We start from the raw sequence: 26439 nt of genomic DNA, 5'->3' as shown, positions 1-26439 counted from the left end.
CCGAGGCCCGAGGCCTGTCTAGGAGGCAAAAGCCCTGACCTGGGAGGCAGGAGGCCAGATTCCAGTCCTGGACTCCGACAAAGCCTTGCGCAGCCCTGTCCTGCCTTTGGGCCTCGGTTTCTTTACAGGTAAAATGAAGGGCTTTGATTAGATGCTGCTGAGCCTCCTGCCTGAGCCCCATTCTCTTCTAGCACAAAGCCCCCCAAGACTCCCCAGCCTCCTTTCCTTGCCACAGAGACACACGGCTTCCGTTTCCCCATCGGGATCCAGGGCCGTCGCTCCCATCAGCCCCCATCATGGGGCGAGGAGACGTGTGGCTGAGGCCACCATTTTCAGGGACACTCGCAATGCCAGCCTAGGCCTCAGGAAGTTCAAAGGCCACACCTCCCTAGGGAGCACCCACTAGGTGTCCCCTGGACACGAGGAGAGGGGAGTGAGAGAGGGTCTCGCATGTCCGATCAGCCAATCTCTCAGCAAACGCATCAGCGCCAAGCCTGCGCTGCGGGCGCGCGGAGCCGGGGGCCATCAGCCTGTGTTCCCCTCCCTCTCACAGGGCCCTGTAGGCAGCGGCCTCAGATACAGACGGGATGGGGCCTTTTGTGAGGCTGAACATTTTTCTGGGGTACAAAACCACCGCTTTCACTAGCTCCTCAAAACCGTTAAGGCCCTGACTGGTATGGCTCAGTGGGTGGAGTGGTGGCCTGCAAACCGAAAGGTCGCTGGTTTGATTCCCAGTCAGGGCACATGCCTGGGATGTGGGCCAGGTCCCCAGTGGGAGGGCGCGTGAGAGGCAGCTGATGGATGTCTCTCTTGCACATAGATGTTTACTCTCCCTCGTTTTCTCCCTCCTTTCCCTTCTAAAAAATAAAATCTTAAAAACAAAACACTTAGAACCACTAGTCTGGCTACAATCTCTGTGACTCCAAAATAATAACGTGGTGAATGCTGAAGCTGAGAAAAGATGGCCACTGCAGGACCCCAGGGGACTGTGCAGTCCGCCCCTGGGACGGGTCTGGGAAGCAGGGAGGCCACAGCGCGGGGAAGGACCTTGAGGCCTAAATCTGGACGCATGGAGAAAGCTGAATTCTTCTGAGACCGACTCAGAGCTCCCACTGGGACCCACGGCCTGGACGGTCAAAGCACTGTTGAAAAAGTGCTTTGAGATCCCCATTTATCTCATTTATTTCCAATAAAGGAGGAAGCAATGATGGTATGAGTCACGCAGACCCCAGCTCTGAGCACCAGTGGGTCGATGGGAGGAGGAGGGAGCGTGGAATGACTTCCTGCCTTTATCTAGGCCTTTTCAAAACACAACACGCACACACACACACACACACAGACTCCATCCATCCAAGATAGCCCTGTCCCTGCTCGTGGGAAAGGAATTGGCCGAGGAGCACCCCGGGCTATTCTGGGAAGCCTTAGAACATGTGCTTCCTGAAAGCACGTCTCCTACCCTCTGCTCTGATCACCCAGAAGAGAGGCCACGCTGTCCTTGGTGGGAGCCCCCGGAGCGGTAAAGGGGGGCTATTCCACGTTCCCAGGGAAAAGGAGGAACCAGGCATTTGCCTGTGGGCTGCGGGCAGGAAGCCAGGAAATGGAGGGTTGAGCCCCCACTGCATACAGGGTGTGCCGTCTGTATTGTACCCATGCAATCCCCACAATGGGGAAACGAGAGCCAAGGCTCAAAGAGGGAACTGGATTTGACCAAGGTCACCTGCTAGGAAGTGGCAAGTGTGGGGCTTGAACCCAGCAAGCTTGGGACCCTGTAGCTGGCTGGCAACCAAAGACACCCTGGAGCCTGTCTCCTCTCTCCGCATCCCTGCATCTCCCTCCGGCCAGCTCTGTCCTCGCCTGACCCCCGTCCCCAGCCGTCCCCTAGGGTGGGCCATGGCCTGGTCTGGGAGGCCTCGATGAGCAGTTTAGAAGCCCAGCTGAGCGGTCATCAGAGGCTCTGGAGAATGTCCATGCGCAGGCCCAGATCCCAGACCTGCTGTGACCCAGAACTGTGGGAGGCTGGGGTCGCCCCCTGCGTGTGGTTCCCAAAGCCTCCCAGCCCCAGGGCCCGTTCCTGCCATAACCTCGGACGCTGTAGTGAGGCTATGGGCGGGGGTGGGGGGGAGGGAGAGGGGGGACATGACGCTATTTTTAGAAGCACAGAAGGCTAAGAGGACAATGTCTTCTCCCTCCTGGGGTGGGAAGAGATGTCCCTGCCAAGGCCCTGCCAGGAAAGGTCCCTGATCCTGGAGCTGGAGGGAGAGATGAGCTCCCGTAGCACAGCCTGACGAAGGACAGAGCCAGGGCCGGACGAAGAGTGGCTGGCCCTTCCTGTCAGGCTGGGCCCCAGGCTGACAGTCAGCCACGCGGAGAGGGTACCTGGCAGGGGTTAGCCTGGGCCCTTTCTCCTGGGTGCGGCCAGGGAGCCCCACGGGTCTGGCCATTTCTCCTCAGCATCCTGGAGAGGAACGCTGCCCTGAACTGGCTGTGTGACCTCAGGCAAGCTATGTACCCTCTGAGCCTCAGATTCCCCACTCATGAAATGGGGAAGTGATAGCAGCATCTATTCCAAAGGCCAACAGGGGCTCAGTCTGCAGTGGCTGTGAAGGGAGGTCATCCTTTTCCCAGATTTCGGGCTGTGAACTGTGCGGCCTGAAGAAGGCCATGTAATCTCTGAGCCTCGGTTTCCCCACTAAGGACCTCTGCGGTTCCTGAGCCCTGGCCCCTGGCTGACCTGGGCTGAATCCTCCTTGCGCTTAGTGGCTGCAAGACCCTGGACAGGCCACCGCCCTGCCCTGCACCTGCTCCTCCCCTGCCCCCCGAGAACGCAGATGGGACCACCCGCTGAGTCAGCACGAGGACAGGGCTCACGCACAGAGCCAGCGCGTAGCCTGCCCTCGACAAATGCTACTGTTGGGATGACAATTGCTATTACTTTCCCACTCTGGAACAAAGATGCCAGAAGAAGAGGGAGCCAAGCAGAACTGCCAGTTGCCAGCCTGGTCTGCCCGTCCTTCGAAGCTTTTCTCCCCAAAAGAGGAGAGAAAGAAAAGAGAGGAGGATGGAGAGAAGAGCAAGTGGGTTGTGGAACTGGGGGCAGGAGGCTGGGTGGGAGGTGGCATGGGCAGAGCCCAACTCACTCGTTGGTCATCTGCACCACCTTCTCGATGGCGGTGTAGCCGGCCGCCAGGAAGTGCTCTGTGTACTGCTGCATCTTGATGGACTCGAGCCACTCAGGCACCGTGCGGAAGGGCACTCCCTCCGAGCCGCTGGTGCTGGGCAGCCGGATGGACACCCTGCAACACAAACCGCCCACCCTCAGGTCAGGGGCTGTAGCACCCAGCACCCCAAGGCCCTGAGCCTGCAGCTCCCTAACCCGGGCAATTCATCCCGCTGCCCCAGGCCTCCGTTTCTGCGCCTGGGCAATGGGAAAGCCAAGTCAGGGAGGTTCAGGGAGACAGCCTGGCATGCTGGGAGCACTCAGTGCTTACAGCTTCCTGCTGCCCCCACTACCCCTTCTGACAAGACCACCACCACTACATCAACAGAAAGTCAGGGTCCTAGAGTCCCAGTCCCGGCCTGGCCCCTTGCCAGCATGTAATATACTTAATTGCCCCATCTCAGTTCTTTATCTGCAAAAGGCGGATGATTACAGGACCCACCTGTAGGTTGTTTAAGTGAGTTACAACATGTAAAGGCTGAGCGCAGTGCCCGGCACACTCACCGTATGTGCTGATGATGGCTTTTATTAGTGTTACCCGGGCCAGTCCTGTACAGTCTAAGTAAAGCCCGTGCATAACTTCTGAGCCCCTCGCCCACTCTCCCTGGCGGGCCACTCCACCCAAGTGGCTCAGGAGTAAAAGTGGGGGCCGCCGCGGGTGGAGGGCACGGGACTCACCGGGGGTCAAAGTCAGCCAGGGCCTTGAGGGAGTCGGGAGCTCGGATGAGCTTGTCCAGGATGCTGACGATGTCGGCGAACTTGGGGCGGCGGGCCCGCTCCTGCTGCCAGCACTGCATCATGAGCTGGTAGATGGCCGAGGGGCAGTCCATGGGCGTGGGCAGCCGGAAGCCGTCGTTGATGGCTTTCATCACCTGGCGGGGGTGGGGACAGGATGGTCAGGGTGCCTTCACAGCCACCAAACCAATGCAGGTTCCCTAGGGCGCCCCCGTACATGGAGGAGGCAGAGGACAGAAGGGGAGCCCCAGAGACAGACAGGATGGGTCCCCTTTCTTGGGCTGACACACCTTCAGAACTGTACAAGGAGCAGGTGCTAAGGGGCTGTCTCCAGAGTTCCACGGAGGAAGGGACTCCCGACCCATCTCCCTCACAGCGCAGCCCAGGCGGCAGCCGCGCCGGGCACCCTGCAGCCAGCCGCCCTCCAGTCTCTGGGCATCTGCCCTACAAAGTGCCTCCTTCAGGTAGAGTGCTCTTCGCCTCCCCGGGTCCACCTGGCTACCTTACCATGTTTTGTCTCAGTGGAGACACAGCCTCCTCTGGGGAACCTTCCAGACCTCCAGGCTGGGTGAGGCACCATGCATGTGCCCACACATGCTTGCATGCACACGCAGATACACACACTCACATGCATGCATACTGCTAACCGGTCTCCTTGTCCTTCCATTGATTATATAGTGAGAGGCTGGGTCTGAAACCCAGCACAAGGCCTGGCACATAGTAGGCCCTCAATAAACATTTACTGAACAAACCCATGAATGCGCTATACCAGACGAAGATCGGCCCGCAAAACTCTTCTCTGCCTAGCCCTCGGGGTTTGGGAATGAGTAGAGTTCCCGTTCGGGTCCAAGGCAGGCCTGGGCAGGAGGAGAGGGCTCACCTCATGGTTTGACAGCTCCCAGTAGGGCCGCTCGCCGTATGTCATCACCTCCCACATGACAATGCCGTAACTCCACACGTCGCTGGCTGAGGTAAACTTGCGGTAGGAAATGGCTTCCGGGGCTGTCCAGCGGATGGGGATCTTGCCACCCTGTGGGGGACCCAGGCCCAGTCACCACTGTCCCCTCTGATCAGCCTCAGGAGTGCTGCAGCCAGACCAGATTTTGTAGTCCGGGCCCCTCCTCTGCACTCCCGACAGCTGCTCTTGCCTCCTGAGGTCCACACCCGAGAATGGGCAAGTGCAAGGACCCCAGACAGGGCCAAGGCTGCTTCACCCTCAAGTCCCCGACCCCCAGGCGTCATAGCCCCTCTGGCACTCACACTGGTGGTGTAGGTGGCCTCAGGGTCGTCCTCCAGCACGCGGGACAAGCCGAAGTCAGACACCTTGCAGACCAGGTTGCTGTTGACGAGGATGTTGCGGGCGGCCAGGTCGCGGTGGACGTAGTTCATGTTGGCCAGGTACTTCATGCCGGCCGCGATGCCCCGCAGCATGCCCACCAGCTGCAGCACGGAGAACTCGCCGTCCTTCTCCTGTCAGAGCACAGGCATCAGCCACCAGCAACCCCGAGCCCGGCAGGGCACCCTCAAGCCTGTCCCCGTGGGTCCCGGCCCGCCCCAGCCCACGTCCTTACCCGAAGGAACTTGTCCAGGGCCCCGTTCTCCATGTATTCAGTGATGATCATCATGGGCTTGTCTGCAGGGGTTAGACACAGTGTAAGGGGATGGCACAGAGCGGGGCGTGGCCACGGCTGTGGGTACGGATGGCGGGAACAGCTACAGACCGAGTCCCGGTGCGGTGACCCTACGGGGGGCTCCTCTCCACCCCCCTGTGGGTCAGGCCCCCAAGGGCTCCCCACCCGCACTTCTGGGGACAAGCCTCACATTTGGAGACGACGCCTTCCAGGCGGATGATGTTGTGGTGGCTGAACTGGCCCATGATGCTGGCCTCGCTGAGGAAGTCCACCCGCTGCTTCTCCGTGTAGCCGGCTTTCAGCGTCTTGATGGCCACAGGTACCTCTTTCTTCCCTGATGCCTTCAGCGTCCCCTTGTACACCTCCCCAAACTCTCCTACAGGCAGGCACGGTGGGAGGAGAGCCCCGGTCAGCCCGGACCAGGCGCGCCCAACCCATGCCAGGCCCCTCCGCAGGCCGGCCACTCACCTGCTCCGATCACCTTCTGTCGCGTGACACAGGACGGATGGATCTCGGTGGTGAACTTCAGCACAGCTTGGTTGGGGTCCTCATATGTGTGTGGGTCCACATATGTCTTCAGGGGCTTCAGTTGTTCTGGGAGGAGGAGGAAGGGCTAGGTCACAGGCAGGTCAGGGAGGGTCCCGGGGAAGGGTTGCGCTAAAGGACAACACGGTAGCTACACAACCAGTGGCCAGGAGACTGGGACCAGAGCATGGGACATGGAGCTTCTGGCTCAGTCCCTTTGGGCTTCCCGGGGAAGTGCTGGGAGTGTGCTGGCTGCTGGTTGCCCCCACCCCCACCGGTCTCTGCCACAGAGCTGAGGAGCCCAGTGGGGACAGCAGGGATGGGGACAGAGGGGGCAGCATCTCACCTGACTTGGAGAAGTAAACGTCCTCTGGGGACTGGCGCGTCCGCAGGCTCTTCCTCCTGAGAACCCGACAGGGACCAAACACACAGGGAGGTCAGCAGCCTGCTCTGGCCAGGAGCCTCCCGACCCAGCTCCGGTGCTGAGCGGGGACTGAGTATGCTCAGCACCCTGCTCCCTTGGCAGAGGGCGCGGGGAAGGCTGGGGCGGGGCGGAGAGGAAGTGAGCAAGTGGGCTCGCTCCTTGGGAGCTGTGCCCTGGCACGGCCAAAATGAGGGCTTTCCTCATTAACGCTCCCTGGTGCTTCCTGCCCACGTGTCCAGAGGAAGTGTGGACACGCCATTAACAACAAGAACGAAGATAATGACCGCCATGTCCCAGGCCCCAATGGCCTGCCGGGAGCAGTGCCCAGCACGTCCTAGCTCTTTGCAGCTTCATACCCCCCAAGCGGGGAGCAGATACCATCAGTCCGTTTTCCAGACAGGAAACTGATGTTCCCGCCCCTCTGTGTCCCACCTAAGCCCTACGAACCTGCGGAGGATGAAGAAGCCGATTCCTGCCAGCACCAGAACCAAGATGACGATGCCGATTACTCCGCCAATCACTGCCATGTTGGCAGATCCTTCCGCGGCTGTCGGGGGAGACCAACTGATGATACGGGTGCCCCCCCAACACCGAGTCCACACTCCCTGCTGAACCCAGGGCCCACTTTAGGGACCCAAGACATGTGCTGAGTTCTTTTACTCGTGGTGGTTCCGAAGGATCTTTATTCCCATTTCCCAGACCGGCAATGAAAGGCCTCCTCGGGGACTACAGGAGGCCCTCCGCAGGGGAGGGTTTGAAGTGGGTCTGCCAATGCCAGAGCCCATGTCTGTCCTTCCCACCGCCCTGCCCCGAGCGAGCCCCCAATTCAGCCCCTTCCCGCCACAGGGTTGTCCTAGGACCGGGCTGTCCAGGAAGGAGGATGGCTAAGGTTTTTGACCCATTTCGACCTCTCAGGATTTCCTAGCAGCTCCATGCCAGGGCCCTGGCCTGGCTCCCGCCCTGGTCTCCGACTCACACAACGTCTGGAACTCGTGCACCTTGCTGCCGGCGCCCTGTCCCTCCTGTGTGAGCGCCTGCACTTGGACCAGGTAGGTGGTGTCTGGAGCCAGGTCGTCCAGGGTCACAGAGAAGTCCTCAGTGCGGCGCACGTTGTAGCTGTTGGAGTCGCCCTGTGGGTGGCCAGCGGGCGCAAACACAGACAATGAGGACAGGCAGGAGCCTCAGCCCAGCCCACCAGAGACCACCCCAGCTTAGCTCGCCTAGCCAGCAAATGCGATGCTCTCCATACAGAGGAGGAAACTGAGGCTCGGAGATGTCACAGGCAGCAAATGCATGGCTCGGGACCCAAACCCAGGTCTGCCAGGTCCCCCAAGATCCTCCCCCAACTGTCTTGTCTGGGAATTCAAAGACACTGAGTCTTCTCGCCCACAAATCTCTGCTGTGCTGGCTGGCCTGGGAGGTTTGACTCAGCAAGTGCCCAGACCTCAGTTTCCCCATCTGCAGAATGGAGCTTCCTCAGATGGCTGTCATGCAGCGAGCATCTACGTGACCAGTTGGGGCCAGCCCTGACCCTCTGTGAGTTACCTTCTTGCGGTAGGTAACCTCGTACTTCCACACGCGGCTGCGCTGCGGCCGCGGGATGGTCCAAGACACGCTCAGCGAGGTGGTGGTGCGGTCCTCCAGCCTTACCTTGGGGGGCTCTAGGTGGAACAGCAGGTGTGGGAGGGGTGTGAAGAGCCACCCAGGGGCTGGGGGGGGGCGAGTGCCCCCAGACCCATGCACAGCCCAGGCCCTTTAGACCCCAGACCCCAGCCTGGAATTCTTAACTTTCTGTTCCAGAGCACAGGCCCCACAACAGCCAGCACAGAGGCGCCCTGAGAGCATTTATGAGCGCACAGATAATAAAAATAAAATAATAGCCGACTCCTGCTATATCCTTTGTGTGGATCAGACACTGTTCTAAGAGCCTTATACAGAAGAATTTACTAAATCCTCTCAATAGCCCTGTTACCCCATCCCCATGTTACAGGTGAGGAAACTGAGGCTCAGAAAGGTTAGGCAGCTTGTCCCCAGTCGCAGGGCTTGGAAGTGACTCCAGAGGCTGTGCTTTGACCACTTGCTGCTGCCTCTCTCTGACCACGGCTGAGCCCTGGGTGGCTGTCCTCTCCCTGGAAGCCCCACCTAGGCGACAGCCGCCACCAGCAGGCCTCACCTGTCTGGTTGATGCTGACGCTGGCGGTGCGGATGCTGCGGCTGGCCACCAGCTCCGAGACGCCATTGCGGGCCTCGACGGCGAAGGTGTAGTTCATGTGGGGTTCCAGGTCGCTGACGGTCACGCTGGTGTGGGTCAGCCTATTCGGTGACTCGGAATAGCGCACGCTGGCCTCACAGGGCCTGCACTCACCCGACTCGGGCAGGCACTGTTCACAGGTGACCCTGTAGGTGATGTCTTCACGGCCCCCTTTGTCCAGGGGGGGCATCCAGCGCAGCTCCACTTTGGCACCCATGCCCACGGCCGTGAGGTAGCTTGGAGCAGAAGGCGGGCCTACGCGGAGGGCAGAGGGCAAAGCTCAAACCCAGGGACCCCTGGACATGCCAACCACCAGATCACGCCTGCATCCGTCAACCTCCCTGACCCACCACTGCCAACTCACGTGTGCAGGGCATCGACAGCGTGTCCTGCGGTGCTCGGAAGTAGCCTTCCTCACACTCACAGTAGGTGGCCCCCTCGGAGGACAGCAGGGTGTGTGCAGGGCACTCCAAGCAGGGGCTCTCAGATGTCTCGGACTTGAAGAATCCAGGCGAGCAGGCTGGCAGACAAAGGGAAGGAGAGCAATCAGTTCCAGCCGTTCCTACCACAAGCAACCGTTCCACCCCTTGGCCGCGGGACCCCAGGCAAGTCACTAAGCCTCTGTGGGCCTGTGTTCACATGGACACGAGGTCTTGTGATGAGAAAATGCATGGCAAGCACCTAGCTCGCACTGGCACTCAGGGAATGCCTCATCTGCCTGCTCCAGACCTTTGCATCCCACCCCCCTGGTTCTTGCAGGAAGCGCCACGGCCCGGAGCCGGGCACGCAAAGCCCACGCCTCACCCTTCAGCTTCCTAAGATTCCCATCTCACACCTGGCTCTGCACTGGACAGAGCGTACTGTATCTCTAATCTGTGTGGACCAGCCCGACAGGTCCCCACCTGGACCGAGGGCTGCCCGGGGCAATAACTGTATCTTTTTCACCGTTCGTTTTGGTGACCATTGCCACCACCTTGATGGATCAGCCGGGCACACCGGCTCAGGATGCCACCCTTGTAGGTGCTCCCCTCACTCCAAGACCCAACCATCTTCCTGTCCCAGGGCTGGCCGACCAGAAAGCAGGAAAGGCCAGGCCCCGAGCATTTTCTCTGGATCTGTTTCCAGGACCGAGTCATTTCCGCCACTCACAAAGGCGGCCAGGAAGTGGCTCTTCCTCCCCCGATGGTAGGTCCTGTCCGGGCCAGGACAGCTAGCGGCTCAGGCACCTGACTCCAAAAGCTTCTTCCTCCCACTGCCCTATCCTGCGCCTGCTCCAGGCCCCTTCCTGGATCCATAGGCAGGAAGTTGCCCAGACACGAGGACTCCTGTGCAGGGCTGCCCAGGCCTTGAAGTGGCCAGAGTGGAGTGGGGTCACCTTAGGGACGTCTCCCAGAGCCCTAAATTACCAACACCCTCCTTCAACCTAATCTGCGGAGGGGCTGCTGGGATATTGCAACCCCAGCACCATGTTCGTCAGACACTCACGGGTCCCCTCCTCTGTGCTCAGCCCTGCGCGACACATGGACCCTGACCCTAGGCAGCAGGGGCCCGGGCAATGCCGGCCATGGAGGCATGGGCAGAGGGCTAAGGCGGCAGAAACAGCGGTGGCCAGAGGTCTGAGGAGTCCTAGAGGAGGTATTTCAGCTGGGGCTTAGAGGCTGGGTAGGAGTTCAGCGGAACAGAAATATTGGGAGGGTTAGGGGTGAGAAGCAGCAAGACTAACAGAAGGTATGAGTGGCTTCGTGAGCACAAACTGGGGGGAGCAGCAGGCAGTAAAGGCTGAGAGGTCTCAAGGAGCCGGAAAGAGAAAGGCCTTTAATGCTAGGCCAAGGAGCTGGGACTTTATCCTGAAGGCCATGAGAGCCATTGAAGGTTTGGTGGAGAGAGGAATGGTACCGTCAGATCTACCCTGTCAAGAAAAATCTTGGGCCAAGTATTTGAACAGAGGTGGGCGGGGGAATGGGAGTCAGGAGACAGGACTCAAAGGACACCCAGTTCTAGTCAAGGTCTTGGACAAATGACTTCCTGTTAATGACTTCTTACAGGGGGGACATAGGGACCATCCCAGCAGTCTCTGTCACCCTCTCTGCGTGTCAGAACCTCAGCACAGACCCTGGAACAGCTTGGACATGCGCTGTAGGAAAGGGGGCTTGTCCAGGACAGAGGTGCCTGGGACCCAACTCCTGCTCTGTGCAGAGCGCGGAGCGCCAATGACAAACACTAACCACTGATTAAACAACCGCTCTGTGCCGCTTCCGGGCCAAGCACTTGACATTTCATTTAGTCCTCACAATAAGCCTGTTATACTTGGGCACTGTTACTATTCATTCTTCTTCGGAGGTAGGGGAGCTGACGTGCAGAGAGGCAAACCAGCTTGCCCAAGGTCAGCAAGCTCCTAAGGCACAAAACCAAAACCTAAACCCAGAATGTTTGACTTTGAGCCCCTCTTCTTCCGTGTGAGCATCTCAATTCAGAGCAAAGAGGAATCGATGTTCTGGAACAAGCCCCAAGAGAGAGGAGATGGGGCCTGACCTGCTTCAAGAGCCAGAAAATCCCAAGACTGACTTCAGGGCAGCTGGGAAAGGATGGGGCGGGAGGGAGTGTGCTCTTAACATAGGTCTTCTCACACTGGGCACATTTATATCCTAAGGGAAGAAAAGAGTAGACTCAACCCCAGGTCGGGGTGGCCTCAGTGGCCTCCTTCAAGCCCCAAAGGTCCTTTAAGTCGCCTATTGCATTTAAGAAATCCATGTGTGTTTTGCATTCACCCTCCTATCTCTTCTAATACAAAAAGAGCTCTCTCCCACATCTTCAAGTAAAAATGAAACTCCAGAAAGCTGAGCCATGTTTATCCTGGGATTTCAATTCCCTCAGATGCTCTGACTTGTCTGCCAGGGGCCTAGTCCCTGGGGAAGGGCTGGCTGCAGAGGGTGCAGCCCCAGCAGGGACGGGTGCTCCAGGGCCTCTCACCCAGCCCAGGCTCTCAGGCTGGGGAGGGGACCACAGGACCCGCAGCTCGGGCTTGGTCCTGCTAGAGGGTTTAGCCACCTGCAAACCCCCACAATGCCCCCGCTCCACACCACTTCCCCCACTTCCTCCCCAGCCCCCCAGCCCTGTGCCAAGAGGAGGAAGTGAGGGAAGAGTCGGGTTCCATTCTTTGGCCCCTGAGCCTGGGGGTGGCCTGCCTGTTGCCGGCAGGAAAGAGGGAATTTGGAGAGATTTCCGCTGCGGATGTGCCAGATAACACAGTGGAGAGGCAGCATCAACAGGGCATGTGCTTGCCTGACGAGAATGTGCGGCCCCCTCCTCCCACCACAGAGCTCCGAGAGGCTGGCCCCGGGGCCACGCCGGAGTGCGCCAGCTCTTGGGGGCCTCAGAGTTCATGTGTAGGACACCAGCAAGCTCCTGTGTCCTCCTGACTTTGCCTGGTTGGGTTTCTTGGTCTTCTGGGTAGGCGAGTAGGGACAGGGGTCACACACTGGGTGTTCACACACACTTGGAACCCAGCCCCATACACAAAATGCTCACCGTCCCTTAGCCAACCTGCAGACTCCTATGCATCCTTCAATACCCAGCTTGGGGATTAGAGGGCTCCTCCACACGGCCCTCCCGGACTGCCCAACTGCTGGCCCCCCTCAGCCCCCTTAGGGCACCCGTTGCTCAAGTTCATGTTTAACAAATAGAAATTGAGCACTTTCTACGCGTCTGGCACAATGTAGGGTGCCAGGATCCCGTGGTGAGGGAGTGAGACACCATTTCTGCCCCAGGGGGATTCACAGTCTGGCGTTAGGGCTCCATCTGAAACCACTGCTGCACATTTTAGCCTCTATGAGACTGGCAGTTCCTGGGCAGCAGCAGGAATGGAGTCCAATTTATCTGTGTCCCATGGCCCAGCACAGGGCCTGGCATGCGGCAGGTGCTCAGCTTATGTTTGGGTGGACAAATGAATAAATGCCTGAGTGGATGGCAAAACCTACAAAATGCACATTAAACACACAGTCTAGGACCAGAGAAGCGAGCGGTGTCCCGGGGCCCAGGGAGACCCTGTGGGGAAGGCGCAGCAGGCCCGCGGGGATCTTCTCTGGCCCCAGTCACCTGGGAGGCCCGGACCACTCTGAGAAGGGGAACTAGGGCACGGCGGCTGCGCCCCGAGTTGCACCCCGGTTTTTCCAGTTCCCAGTGCTGGCCCCTCAGGTGGCGGCGTGGGGTGACTCAGGGACAGACGCCCTCTGATGTGACGCAAATCCAGCCACAGGCAGAGCTCCTCCCCCCAGGCCCAACCCCCTCCCAGGCCAATGGTGGTGAGGTCATAAGGTCAGGCGGTCACAGTGGCAATTCACCTGGGGCCAGTCACTTCCCCAAGCCATGTCTGGCTGGTGTGCGCCACCTCAGGCCAAGGATGTGGACTTTGTCGATGGCAACTCGGAAGTTACTGACCCAGCAAATGAGAGGAACTGATAACTCCAGGCCCCGGGAGCTTCTCACTCCACAGCGGGCCCTGTTGTCCCCACAGAAGCAGGTGTCTCCATGGCCCCGATTGCTGCCAGCACCTTGCCTCTTTCACACACGCCCTGGGGAATTATCTTGGGGCACATTCCTCCACCAAGCCATGATAAGCACAGGGGCTTCCCCCTCCCCCCCCCCCCCCCGCCACCCTCCCCATGCCTCCCAGCTTCCTGTTCTCTCCCTACCACCAGCCTTTTATCTTCTGTTTGCTTTCCCTTGCCTCCTTCCTTCCCTTCTGGGGACCCACTCACCTCCGGTGAGAGAGGGAGGGGCCTCCCCAAGGAGCTGCCAGCCCCTGAATTTGTCCCCAGTGTGAGCTGAGGGAGGGGTAGCCGAAGCAGGGAGGAGGGGGCTGCCACCCACGCCCCCCCGCACTCCTGCAGAGCAGTAGTAGTTCCAGGCACTTGAGGCCTAGTGGCACTCCCCAGGGAGGGGACAAGCCCCAGAGCACACAGAGCCCCCAGCCAATTCTGACAAAGCAGGTCCCCTGCCACGCATGGACCATAAGAACCTCCTCAACCAGGGCCATGTCCTGCCCAGGGGATGCCTCCCCTGCAGCTGTGGACCCTGGGCCAGGCTCGGGCCCCTCGCGAAGCCAGTGTTGGGACTCTGCTCCTTGCCACAGGCAGAGAGTCACAGGGTCAACCGTCTGCCAGAGCAATCACGCTCTTCCACTGGGCCACAGCAGAAAGTTGCAGCAGGTGGACCCTCACCACTGAGGCTCGGGGGGACTCATCACAGTCATACTGTTGTCGGTAGAAGGACATATGCCAGGTGCTAATGGGGACAGTGTCCTGCCCTACTCCTGCCAGGCCCCAGCTCTTTTGGTCATGGGTCACTGTTTCCATTCTCTGGGCCTCAGTTTCCTCATCTGTAAAGTGGGAATAAAAGTCCCAGGTCCCTCTGGGTTGTTTGTGAAGATGGAAGAGAACCTTGCTTGTAAAAGGCTTAGCATGGTACCTGGAATGGGGTATCCCTGCGTACCAGGAATAGAGAAACTAACGTGGAGAGGGGACATTCCCGAGGTGCTGGACCCCTTAAGGGAGCAGGAGTCTCCAAGGAGGGAATTCCCAAACCCCTGCCGCCCCCACCTCCAGCTCTGGCCTCCCAGCTGCTGGGCTGAGCCTCTGGCCAAAGCCGCTGGCCACCTGCTCACCTGGCCGGCAGTCCCCATGGCCGAGGCGCCAGCCGGGGGGCCCGCCAGCTCAGCTGCCAATGCCAGCACAGGAAGCGGAGACGAACAGGGAGACAAAGCAGCCCCAGGGGAGATGACTGTCAGCCTGAGTGACTCCACTGTCCTCCAGGCAGGGACGGGGGACAGGGTGGGGGCGGCTGGAGTGAAGCTGGCTCATTCCTGACATAGCTCACGAGAGCTTGCCGGGCAGTGTGCCCACCTGTCCAACACAGCACCTGGGAGGTGCCTCCCTTCCACTGTCCGTTTAACTCTTTCCTGAGCTCCAAACATCCTGGGGAAAGACCCCTGAGGAGAAACAAACTCTGGGAATAACCTGGACCAGGTGCTGGGTGACCTCAGGCCCCCACCCCCCGTCTCTGGGCTTGATGGGTCATCAGTAGAAGCCCCAGCGGGAGAATCCAGGTCTGTGGTCTGTGGAGAGTCAGGCGGAGGGGTGGACCCTGCGCCTCCCTCAATTTCCCCCTCAACATGCTCAGTAACTGCCCGCCAATCACTCCACCTCCTGCTCCGGGACCTTGCCATCCTGGGGCTGCCCTGAGAGCTGGCCCCAGGGCCAAGAGCTGAGTCAGGGATTCCAAAGGAACTGGTCATTTCCCGCTGCACTTCCTCACCCATCCTCTCGCCTGGACGCCGGCCTGGATTCGAATCCTGATGCAACCGTATCTTAGCTGGGTGACTCCAGGCAAGGCTCTGAGCCCCTCTTGAGCCTCAGATCCCTGCCTGTTAAATGGGATTGATAGCAGTTTCTACCTCTCAGAAAGGCGGTGCGAACTCAGCAGGAGCATCCAGGTAAAGCACTTGCCTAGCTCGCGCCTACCCTTGGAGAACACCTATCTGCGGAAGTTACTGTTATTCTCTCCACCGGCGGTGGCTGGGAAAGGTCTGAAGGGACACAGAGGAGCCGGGCTGGAGGTTCCCAGGCACACAGAGTGCCCCTAATGCACACGGAAGGGAATTTTGGTAGCGGGATCCCAAGGAAGGAAAAGCAAGGCAGCAGGTGGCTGGCAGTTGAGAGGGTCCCACCAGCAAAGTCCAAGATTTGGCTCTTGGAAGCCAGTCTTCCCTATCGGGGGCTTTCTAGCTCTTCACAAACAAAGCCTGCCAGGATCCTGACCCCCCACCTCCGGAGGAGGGAGGGCCACCCCCCTTTCCTGGAGAGACCCCCCCACCCCGACCGTCCACTTATCTCTGCAGGGCCTGAATCACCAGCCTGTGGAAAGTTTTCAGCAGCCCCTCACCCCCACCCCCGCATTCCTGTGTGAGGATGTCATGTGGGAGGAGCCCGCTCAACCCACTAGGCTGCCTCAGCACCACCCCCCACCCCCAAATCCCACGGTCATTGTCTGAAACTGGGAGTGTGCACTTGTCACCTCAATCGGGGGCCGCCTCACTCAGCAAAGGGGAGCTGGGAGGTCCGCCGGGGTGGTAAGAATGGCCGGAGCAGAGACTACACCACAGGCTTGTGGCCGGAAAGGCTCTGAGGGATCTTTTCATCCGAGGGTTCCCAGACTGTGTTAAGCAAGGTGCTGAGGGTGTGTTTTTAGGAGACAAGCATTTTAGGGGGCCTGTCAGGAAGGGCTTCAGTCCCCTCCAACACTGCGACCCACTTCATCGGCTGCAGGGTCTGCAGCTAAACACCATGTATAAAGTCAGCTGTGAGACTCGAACTTGGCATTTTATTGACAGGAAACCTGAGGCCAGAGATGAAGAGACATTGACCCAAGGTCGCTCTGCGGGTATGTGCAACTGCAGGGCCTAAACCTCCCATTTCTCAACACCCTGCTTACTTCAGCAAAGAAGCTCCCAGAGAAAGGGGATGAGCTGGCCTTCCAAAGGTCGGCCTGCATTCCACAAATGTCCTGCCCCACAGCCCTTTGCAGAAAAAAATCACCCATTGAAAAAAAAAAACCACGTTGCCGTGGAGATTTCCACTGTCATAGGCCCTGGCCGTGCCAAGCCACAGCCTCCCCGTGTGAGCTCACCGATGCCCAGGCCCTGCTCCCAGAGAGAGTCTGGATTAACTGGCCCCCTCTCCGGGCTTGCTCTGTCATCAGGAGAAGCCCCTATGAGAGAACCTGGGTCTACGGTCTGGGGAGGGTCAGGCGGGGAGCAGACCCTACGTTTCCCCGCCACCTTTTCGCCTGCACAGGCATTTTTCAGAAGCTGCCCAGGTGATTCTTATGTGCAGCCAGAGAATGTGAATCCTGGATCCGATTCACTTACCTCCATGTACAAAAAAGGAGCTCGAGACCCAGAGAGGTTAAGTGACTTGCCTAAGGTCACACAGTGAGCTAACAGAGATGGAACTAGCTCTTGGGGCTGTACCAGGTGCCCACAGTGCTGGCATACATGCAGTCGATACTCAAGAGAGTCTTGTGGGATGGAACAAAAATAACAACCACACTTAAAAGCACTTATGTGTCAGACACTGACCTAATCACTTTACGAGCATTAAGTCATTTAATTATCATAACCACTCTACAAGAGGGGCACTATGTCATCTCCATTTTACAGATGAGAAAACCTAGGCACAGAGAGGTTGGGGAGCTGGCTTACAGTCTCACAGCTAAATGTAGGGCTGGGATCTGAAGCCAGGCCTTCTTGTCCTAGAGTCCTTGCTCATAGCCTCCATACTAGCCTCAAATCATTCATTTCTCCATTCATTCATTCTCAGTGAATGCATGAATCGAGACGTAAGTAAAAAACCTGAAGTCCAGGAAGGGCCTGCGATTTCTACCAAGAGAACCACTGCACATCAGAGCACCAACGGCCTTACCAAGGTCCCACAGTCTCTGAACCAAGAGTAGGGGCTTGGGGACACATCCTCCACCCCGACGCCCCCTTTCCCTGCCACCCCTGCACCATCACTCACCCTGGCAGGCGTCCTCCACCTTCTCGTACCCTGCCTGGCACAGGCACTGACCGATGGGCACCAGCCACTCGCCGTCGACCGCGCAGTGCATGCGGGGTTCATCACCGCCAGGTGGAACCACAGCATGCTCTACACAGGTGCCAGCCACGGTGGCCAGCGAGGGTGCATCAGAGCCTGCGATGGTCTCAGGGAAGCGGGCCAGGCCCTGTAGCTGCTCGGGGCACTTTTTGTAGTAGACTCGGACAGAGAGCAGCGCCACGCAGGCACCAATGTCCTGGAAGGCGAGATAGAAGCCCTTGCGGGTGAGAGGCCCCACAGAGCGCTCCTCCACATTCAGCTTCACGTTGCGGGCCTCGAAGTCGCTGCTGCCCGTGATCTCGTCGGGCGCGATGGTGTCGATCTTGGTGAACTGGCGCTTCTGGAAGTTGGTGCCATAGTCCACATCTGACTCGGCGTAATAAAGGTTGAAGGTCTCCTTGCAGGAGCTGGCGCCGCCGGGGAAGCTGTTGCAGTCACGCACAGTGAACTTGAGCTCGATGAAGATGCGCTCGGCCTCACCACGGTACACCCAGTTGGTGCGGAGCCAGTTATCCTGGTCACCGGCCACCACGTTGCACACGGAATACATGTAGATGGGCACATCGTCCATGATGTTCTGCATCAGATCCCACTGTGTAGGGCAAACAGGTTAGTGTGGGCAGGCGCTGGGGGCGACCTGAGGCCCAGAGGTAATGCCCGGGCGGCAGAGCAGGGCATCAAGAAGACGCCTGTCAGTTCTCATTATCCTCATTCTACAGGGGAGGAAGCTGAGGCCCTGAGAGGTACTTCCTGTCACTGCCCCCGCCACCAGAGGTATGGAGCCAGGAGGTGCCTCCCTGGTGTTTCTGATCCCAATGTCAAGGTGCTGGACCTCTAATATTAGACTGTGAGTTGGGAGTGGAGACGGGGGTCCGTGGGACCTCGGGTGGAGCCCTGAAGCTTTCTGCACCTCAAAGGCTACATCTGCATACTGGGGACAGGATCTAGCTCACAGAATTGCCCTGAGGATACGTGACATGATGTCTACAAAATGCTGAGCGCACTGCCTGGTGGGGTAGGATGAAACAGCCGCAGCATCGCTGTTACTGCTCACCGCGTGCCTGTGGGTAGGTGAGTGTGGGGGCAGGGGAAGACGCTAAGTCAGGAACAGCGGACGACACCCCCATCTTGCAGGTTTTGGCTTTGGGACAGATGAGTGCATCTTCCCTCCTCAGAACAAAGCTCAGCCTCCTCCAGGGAGACTTCCCAGGCTGGGCCAAGGTTGGGCCTAACGTCCTTCTCTGCCTCCTAGTCTCATGGCCCCTTTGTCACAATCTTTGACATCTATGTCGTAACACCTACATTTGGCTCCCACACTAGATTCGGAGCTCCTTGGGGCAGGGACTGCGCCTAATTAATTTCTGTACACCCAGGGCCTACCTGGAACAGAGCAGGTACTTGGGAAAGTATCTGATGAATAAATGAGCAAATGAATGAATGAAAGCCAAGGGGCCAAGGAAAGAAGCCTGGGCCGCACAGTGTGACATAGGCCAAGGTCTCAAATGCCCTTGGGCCCCAGATTCCCACTTTGTATAATGACTAGGTTCCATTAAATGATCTGAGACCCTCCCAGCTGGACATTCCAGGATCCTGGAAATCCGCTAAAGCTACACTCCAGGCCTCCTCGGAGCTCAGGGGACCGGGGACAAGCACCTAAGTCACACAGGTCTAGCCTGCAGTGGGGACTATCTCAACTAGCCCCCTGGACATACACTCCTCCCTGGCTAAGGGCCTCAGGACAAGCTCGGCAAGGACAAGCCCACTGTACAGAGGGACAAACTGAGGCCCAGAGAGCAGCAATATCTTCCTCAAGACCACAGGGCCATGTCATGCAAAGCTGGAGATAGGACCCCCGCGTCTTGCCCTCCAGTCCTGGTCCTAACGGGCCAGGGCAGAGGGGAGAAAACTTGGATGGGGATGAGGCAGAACAAACTGAGCCCGAGGCAGGAAGGGGGAGCAACAGCTGGGGGAGCAGAAGAGGGGCCTGACAGGAAGGAATCTGATCCTTTTCCTGGCTGGGGGTGTGGGCACCTGCGGGCCAGAGCCACCGCTCCCTGCCTCCCCCTCGCCCCACACCTCCTGCGCTGGGACCTGGAAGACACGGGGCGGCTTTAACCCCTTCCCTCCCAGGATGGTCTCCCTGACCATCAGCCTTCGGAGGCATCCATGGGTCCCTGCTCTGCTAGGGTCTTCAGCTGTCTCCCAACTCTCCCCACCTCTCAGGTCCCTTCCCTACCGCCCACCCTGGGATGGCGGACTCTATGCTGGTGTGAGAAGCAGGACACTAAGTACGAACGCTGGCTGAGCTGTTTGATGTAGGCTGGCCCCATTCCCTGGGCCTGTGTCCCCACTCCCACTCCCCTGCCCGACCCGGAAGGCTTACCCCTTTGCCATATGGGTGTGTGAGCCAGCCGAGCTCCCCCTTAGCAGCAGCGAAGTCCAACAATACAACTGGAAGAGACAGGAGAGGAGACCAATGAGCTTCGGGGGTACCTCCAGGGATAAGGCCATGGTGGAAAAGGTGAGGGTCCCCTGGGGGCCCCAAGAACCCTTGCCGGCTTCCTCTCCTCAGAGGGAGACCCCCCTCTATAGGGTCACCAGATCCAAGAGACCCGTCCCTCAATAAATAAGGAAACAGAGGCCCAGGGAAGGGATGGGACCCAGTCAAAGCCACAGAGCAGGCTGGGGGAGGCCTAGGCCTCCTGTGTCCTAGGCCACAGCTCCAGTCACGCCACCCTCTCTGTCAGCCTCCAGCTGGGCACAGCAGGACAGAGCTCGGCCCAGCGGGGGGACAGCAGCTGGGCAGAGGGCTGGGGCCGTCAGGGCTGGGCTGTTAAATGACACCACGCTGCCCAGCCTGCTTCCTGAAGCGGGGCTCTGGGCGCACTTCACACAGAAGGGGCTTTGGGTGCCCTGCTGTCTGCCCCCGCCCGTCCTCTCCCCCAGCATGAAATACCCACAACCCCACCACACACATATGTACACGTGTGGCTCCTGGCACCCCAAGGAGGGAGGGCTGTTAACAGGTGGGACTGGCTCCAAGGAGGGGAGGGGGAGGCAGTGGGGGGTGTCTGGAAATCGATCTTCCCACCACAAAAGCCACAGAGCAGGCGGGATAAAGCCCTGAACCCACAGGAGCCTTTAGGAGGGGCCCAGAAATACCCACAGCTGGCAAGGTCCCCTCCTTGGGAAAGCCGCTCTCACTGGCCTGTCCCTCATGCCCTGGCCACTGCTCTGCCAGGGGTGCCTGTGGGACCAGGTTTCAGGACAACGCTGTCCCCAGAGAGGCTGCTGGGGCCTGAGGGAGGGACTCGCCGCCGGGGCCTCCCCTGGATCTAGCAGCCCCCACCCGTCTACCCGGCTCTCTGCCAGGCTCCATGGCGGCAGCCGAGACCCAAGACCCTGGGCACCGCCCCTCCTCCGTTCCCGAGTAAAGTCCAGGTAGCTGCCAACATGTGCCACCCAGCCTGGAGGGCGAGGAGATTGGGGAAACTGAGGTATGGACCCTAAACAAGGTCCCCAGACTCAGAGGGGAAAGCGCTAAGTTGGAAAGGGTCAGGGACCAAGTACCCCCTTCCTTTGGACCATGGAGCACGAGGAACGCTGGCCTCAAGGGGCAGTGTGCCTGAGGGCCAGGGCAAGGGCCAAGGAGCCTAAGGGTGGAGCTTCGGGCAGGCAGGGAGCAGAGTGGGGCCGGACTGAGATGGGGCTGAGGGTGCGTCAAGCCAGGGACCCGATAGGAGTCTTAGAAATCCTTCCCTGAGGTGAGACAGCCTGGCTCCCCTGACCTTAGGTCCTGGGTGTCAGACACTGCCACCTGACTGCTGACCAGGGCCAGGTCTCTCTAGGAAGGGTCCGGCAGCCCAGACAAGGGATCGGAAATCTGATATGGCACCTGCCCCAAGCCTGTGGGGTTTGGGGTAGCGGGGCAGGAGGGTGGATGAGGCAGGGATCTGTTCAGACATGCCCAGAGCCCTGGCTTGGAAAACTCACTAACTCCTCTCGCAAATGGAATGTTCCGGCTACACAGGAAGGAATCCGGAGGTTCCTGGCTCCGGCTGGGTGGGTTGGAGGACAACGGTGAGTGCTCCTCACAGTCCCGCACACCCACCTCCCCAGACGGGCGGGAAAGCTGCAGTCCATGCCCAAGGGAGGGGGCTCTTGGCTCCCAGGCTCTGAAGGGTTAATCTGACACAGAGGGACCCCTACCACCTCTGCCAGAGCCAGCCCCCAGGCCTGGCTCTAGAAGTATCACAGGCCTCAATCTGAGTGGACAAAAAGCTTTCACACAGGAAGGAACCACCCCCCCGGGGAAATTCCCTAGAACCGATCACCAGGAACAGGAGCCCGGCCCTGCCGGCACCCCCCGCCCCCCGCCCTGGCTCGGGTGCGGCTCTCTCTGCACCTCTTCCAGGGACCAGGGGCGGGGGCACCTGCTTCCCCAAGAATGGGGTGCTGCCCAGGGGCCCCTCAGCTGCCCCAGGAGGCTTCACCCAGAGGCATGGCTGGGCAGGGCTCATCCAAGAGCCCTGGGACCCTCACTCCAGCCCCAGGAAAGCCTCCTTCTCGCCCTTAAGTTCTATTACCATCACCCTTGCAGGTGCAAAGGCAATACTACCACCCACTCCCTTAGGGTCGCCTCCCTGACTCCCCCATACCTTTTTAACCAAGACCGGCTAAGGGGGGAAGGCAAGGGACTCTGAGGGAGCCCTGGCCAGTGTGGCTCGGTTGGTTGGAGATCATCCCATAAAGCAAAAAGTTGTGGGTTCAATTCCTAGTCAGGGCACCTGCCTAGGTTGTGGGTTTGGTCCCTGGTGGAGGCCCATGCAAAAGGCAGCCTATTGTTTCTCTCTCACATCAACGTTTCTCTCCCTGTCCCCCACCCTCCTCTCTCTCTCTAAAAATCAATGAGCATGTCCTTAGGTGAAGGTGAACTCTGCAGGGGGAATGAAGGAAAAAGGGAAGGAGACAAAGGGCAAACTAGGCTCTTACAGAACAAGAAGCCAAGGACTTTCCAGGCCCCCGAGCACTCTCCGGGTCTTTTCCCATCAGCCACCTCAAGCCAGCAGCCCCTGTACGCCTGCCCAGCTATTCCCGCTGCTCAGGAAAATCCACCATGAAACCACAAGGCAAGGGGCCCTGGGCCCCGGCAGCCCCAGATGCCAGATGCTCAGGTTGGACCCTCGCTGTGCAGACAGCCCTGGCTGGTAAGGCTTAGGCTTCCCTCAGTTTCCCCCTTCGTAAAGATTCAGTGTCTGTTGAGAATCTAACAGGCCCCATCTGAGTCTCCAAATACAGCCTGGCGCCCCTACCCACAGGGAGTGGGGGCAAGAAAGAAGAAGGGAACTGAGCAGCGGCCTGGGTTAAGGGAGAAAGGGGCATGTGCGTCCTCTCCCCCGCAACCCACCCCTAGGCAGATCCACCAAGTCCAGCCTGAATCCCAAAGACCATAAACCAGCAGCTGCCAGCTGGGTCATCATTCCCCAGCCCCCCACCCCCAAAGGCACACCTCCCTGCTGGGGTCGCTCACAAGGACTGACTTTTGGAGCCCACCAAAAACGTTCCCCCATCCCAGGACTCGGCAATACACACCCTTGTCCTCCCCCACCCCATGGAAGTAGGCAGCTAGTCATCTGGGCTGGAGAGCGCTCAACATGGGAACACAGGGACAAGGCAGCTCCAGGCTTCCAGGCTGCCGGCTAGGGCGGCAGGATAACAATCACCCAGCAGCGTCAGGCCAGCCTAATCCCCCAGCCCCCACGGGCAGCCTTTGAGAAAGGCCTGTAGTGATTCCAGCTGTCTCTCCCCTTCTCTGCAACCACAGTCCCCAAGGAAGGGGGAGGACCAAAAGTTGATGGGGCGCGGGGGCGGGGGGGGGGGGGGGGGGGGGGGGTACTGAGGGCCACAGAAATCCCTGCCACCCATGCCTCTTGCAAGTTGGAGCCAGGAGCCTTGATGGATCTGGGACAGAATGCTACCCCACACCTCCTCCCCCAAGAGCTCCAGCTCTGACTTTTACGTCCCAACTTGAGAGAGCAAAACCTCCAACCTCAGTTTGGGAGGTGGAAAAAGAAGGCAAGGCTCAAGGAAACCTCGCACGGGGCCAGGACTTCCTCTGTACTTCCCCCTGGTGGAGCCTGCGGAAGCCTCCTCCTGCCCGGACCAACGGGGAAAACTTGTTCTCACTATTGGAAACTGAAGTCAGCCTCTGCTGGGTGGACAGCAAGGTCCTTGGCCACGAGCAGGAGCCCCCATCCTCTCGTGGACCCTGGCTGAGCGACAAAACTCCCATCCACACACCCGCCAGCCCAGGGCAAAGTCTGTGGTCCCCTCACCCAGCGCCGCGCTGGCAGCTCCGGGGCGGGGGTGAGTGATTCAGGCCCCAGGCTCGGGTGCTCGGACTCCCTGGTGGCCCAGGGGTGATGGCTCCACACCTTGAGGCCGCGCCCCCACCTGCCGCATTTCCTCTTTCTGAGTCACCCCTTGCTCAGAACGCTTGACTTTGGGACTTCCTGTCCGCACTCGCGGCCGCGAACCTGCCCCCAGAGCCTGAGAGTGCGGGGTGGGAAGAAGGAAAAGTTGCGCGTGGGCAGATGGCCCGAAACTCCCCTCGTGCTCTCGCCCCGGACTGGAGGGAAAAGGGGGCGTGGAGAAAATCTCAGGGAGCAGGGACTTCCGCAGCGTGCTCCCCGCCAGCCGAAGGGCCCCCTCCTCAAAATGAGGAGTCTCCGCGTAAATGTCTTCTTCGCAAAATCGGAGCAAACGGGTTAGTGAATTCAGGTCACCAAGAGGCTGAGCCCGCGCGCGGAGAGCCCTCCAGACACCCCATTCTCCAAGAGACCCCCGCACCCTGCCGGGGCTGCAACCACGCGGCCCGCGTCGCGTTCCCTTCTCGGCGGCCTCCGAGCTCCGCGCTCCCAGGCCGCTACCCCTTAGACCCCGCAGCCCCTAAAACCCCACGGTGGGGGTAGGTCCCAAATTCGTCCCCATCGCAGCCCGCGCGCCGGGACTGTGCGGCGCCAAGTCCGTTTCCAAAGTTGCGCGCGTCGAGGCGCTCGGGGCTCCGGGAGACGCCGAGGTCCGGGAATCGGCTGCCCGGGCTATGTCGAGATGGGGCGTGCGCCGAGCACACACTCACCTTCCTTGCCCTGCGCCGCGACGGCGCCCAGAACGCAGCCCAGGAGTAGGGAGAGGCAGGCACGGGGCGCCGGACGCTCCATGCCGCTCTCCTCTCTCTCCGCTGGATCCGTGCCCCGCTCCCGCACGCTCGCACGCACGCCGTCCTCGGTGTTCCGCTCCCGCCGGCTGCTCGCGCGCAACTTCTGCACCTCCTGCCCCAAATCCTTAATGGAAGTTGGGTGAGAACCGGCTCCTGTTCATTCATGCCCCGCGCTGACGTCACCTAAGCCACGCCCTCAGGAATGTCTTTAAAGGGGCCGGGCTGGCACCCGGAGAGAAGGGAGGGGAAGTCCCGAGAGGTTTGCTAGGACCGTGAGGTCCTCTGGACTCGCTGGCGCCCCCCTAAGCACTCCCACGTTTGAGTGCCTTAAAGTACCAGCTCCCGCAGGGCTAGTCTTAGGTGATCTCTGAGCCGGGATCCTCGCCCCAGGTACAGCGATGGCAACGCTGAGTCATCTCCACTTTCACCCGTTGCCCTCTGGGACCTGGCTGAACGTTGGCCTGGCCTGAGACCTGGGCAGAATTGGGGGGGGGGGGAGGGGCAGGGGCAAGGAACATTTGCCTCCTTAGCAGCATGCATAGGAGGGGAGCTGGGAAATAGACCCAGATGCCCTTTCTCCTAGACCTCTGAAGTTGGGGAGAGCATCTCTGCTCGTTGTCTCTAAGAATACAGTAACCTTCAGCTCGAACCTGAGTCTTGGTCTCTCGCTTTCCTCCCTGAAGTACATGAGCTTCAACACCCGCTCCAGCTTCTCCACCAACTGCCAGACCCTGGGCTCCAAGCTGTCACACAGGCACTGGCCCGCCCTGCCCACAGCGTGGCCAGTGTCTATGCAGGCGCCTGGGGCTCAGACTCCCAGATCTCTGTGTCCCACTCCTCCATGCCCGGGGAGGCTGGGGAGGCTGGGGAGGCTGGGGAGTCTGGGGTACTTGCCCTAGGGATGGCCGGGGGTCTGGCTGAAATAGGGGGCATCCAGCAAGAAGGAGATTATGCAGTGTCTGAATGACCGCCTGGCCTGCTGCCTGGAGAGGGTGAGGAGCCCGGAGGCTTATCATCGGAGACAGAGACTGGAGAGCAAAACCTGGGAAAAACTGGAGCAGGAGGGGCCCCAGGTCATAGACTGAGGGTGTGACTTCAAGACCAGAGACAGAGATCAAGGCTTTCAGGGAGGAGCTGCTCTTCGTGAAGAACCACGAGGAGAAAGAAGATGGTCTACAAAACCAGACCGCCAACTCTGGGTTAACTGTGGAGTTGGATGCCCCCAAATCTCAGGACCTCGGCAGGATCACAGTGGACACCTGGACCCTGTGTGACAAGCTGGCTCAGAAGAACTGAGAGGAGCTAGACAAGTGCTGGTCCCAGCAGACTGAGCAGAGCGCCGCAGCGGTCCCCTTGCAGGCGGCTGAGATAGGGGCTGCTGGGGTGACACTCACAGAGCTGCGACATACAGTCCCATCCCTTGGACATCAGCCTGGACCGGTGAGAGATCTGCAGGCCAGTTTGGAGAACAGCCTGAAGGAGGTGGAGATGCGCTGGGCCTTGCAGATGAAACAGCTCGATGAGATCCTGCTGCACCTGGAGTCAGGGCCGGCCCAGACCCGGGCGGGGGCAGTGTCGGGCCCAGGAGCACGAGGCCCTGCTGAACCCCAAGGTCAAGCTGGAGGCCGAGATTGCCACCTACCACCACCTGCTGGAAGAAGGAGAGGGCTTCCATCTTGGTAACACCCTGGGCAACAGCAGCTCCGTACAACCCATCCAAACCACCACCCCTGGCGGGACTGTAGATGACAAGTTGTCTCTGAGGTCAAAAACACCAAAGTTTTGA

General features: G+C 59.6%; 1 protein-coding gene and 1 pseudogene across 1 annotated transcript in view; one reads left to right on the top strand and one right to left on the bottom strand.

Moving 5' to 3' along the window:
* The window catches only part of EPHA2 (EPH receptor A2), a 27419-nt gene extending 2698 nt beyond the window's left edge, over positions 1 to 24721 (bottom strand). The window contains exons 1-16 of the mRNA XM_054579692.1: positions 24573 to 24721; positions 19818 to 19885; positions 17357 to 18026; positions 9148 to 9303; positions 8706 to 9038; positions 8078 to 8193; positions 7509 to 7662; positions 6980 to 7079; positions 6455 to 6510; positions 6052 to 6177; positions 5774 to 5959; positions 5524 to 5585; positions 5213 to 5422; positions 4833 to 4982; positions 3896 to 4089; positions 3138 to 3293 (exon numbers count right to left, since the gene is read on the bottom strand). Coding sequence (XP_054435667.1) covers positions 3138 to 3293; positions 3896 to 4089; positions 4833 to 4982; positions 5213 to 5422; positions 5524 to 5585; positions 5774 to 5959; positions 6052 to 6177; positions 6455 to 6510; positions 6980 to 7079; positions 7509 to 7662; positions 8078 to 8193; positions 8706 to 9038; positions 9148 to 9303; positions 17357 to 18026; positions 19818 to 19885; positions 24573 to 24654 — 2819 coding nt within the window. The 5' untranslated portion in view covers positions 24655 to 24721. The remainder of the gene's footprint in view (positions 1 to 3137; positions 3294 to 3895; positions 4090 to 4832; positions 4983 to 5212; positions 5423 to 5523; positions 5586 to 5773; positions 5960 to 6051; positions 6178 to 6454; positions 6511 to 6979; positions 7080 to 7508; positions 7663 to 8077; positions 8194 to 8705; positions 9039 to 9147; positions 9304 to 17356; positions 18027 to 19817; positions 19886 to 24572) is intronic.
* On the top strand, positions 24653 to 26439 carry LOC129075612 (keratin, type I cytoskeletal 18-like; annotated as a pseudogene).

This window comes from Pteronotus mesoamericanus, unplaced genomic scaffold, assembly GCF_021234165.1.
Source record: "Pteronotus mesoamericanus isolate MK-2021 breed Mesoamerican mustached bat unplaced genomic scaffold, CSHL_Meso_final contig_557, whole genome shotgun sequence".
Lineage (NCBI taxonomy): Eukaryota > Metazoa > Chordata > Mammalia > Chiroptera > Mormoopidae > Pteronotus > Pteronotus mesoamericanus.
The sequence above is the reverse complement of the archived record's forward strand: the minus strand, read 5'-3'. Positions and strand labels throughout refer to the sequence as shown.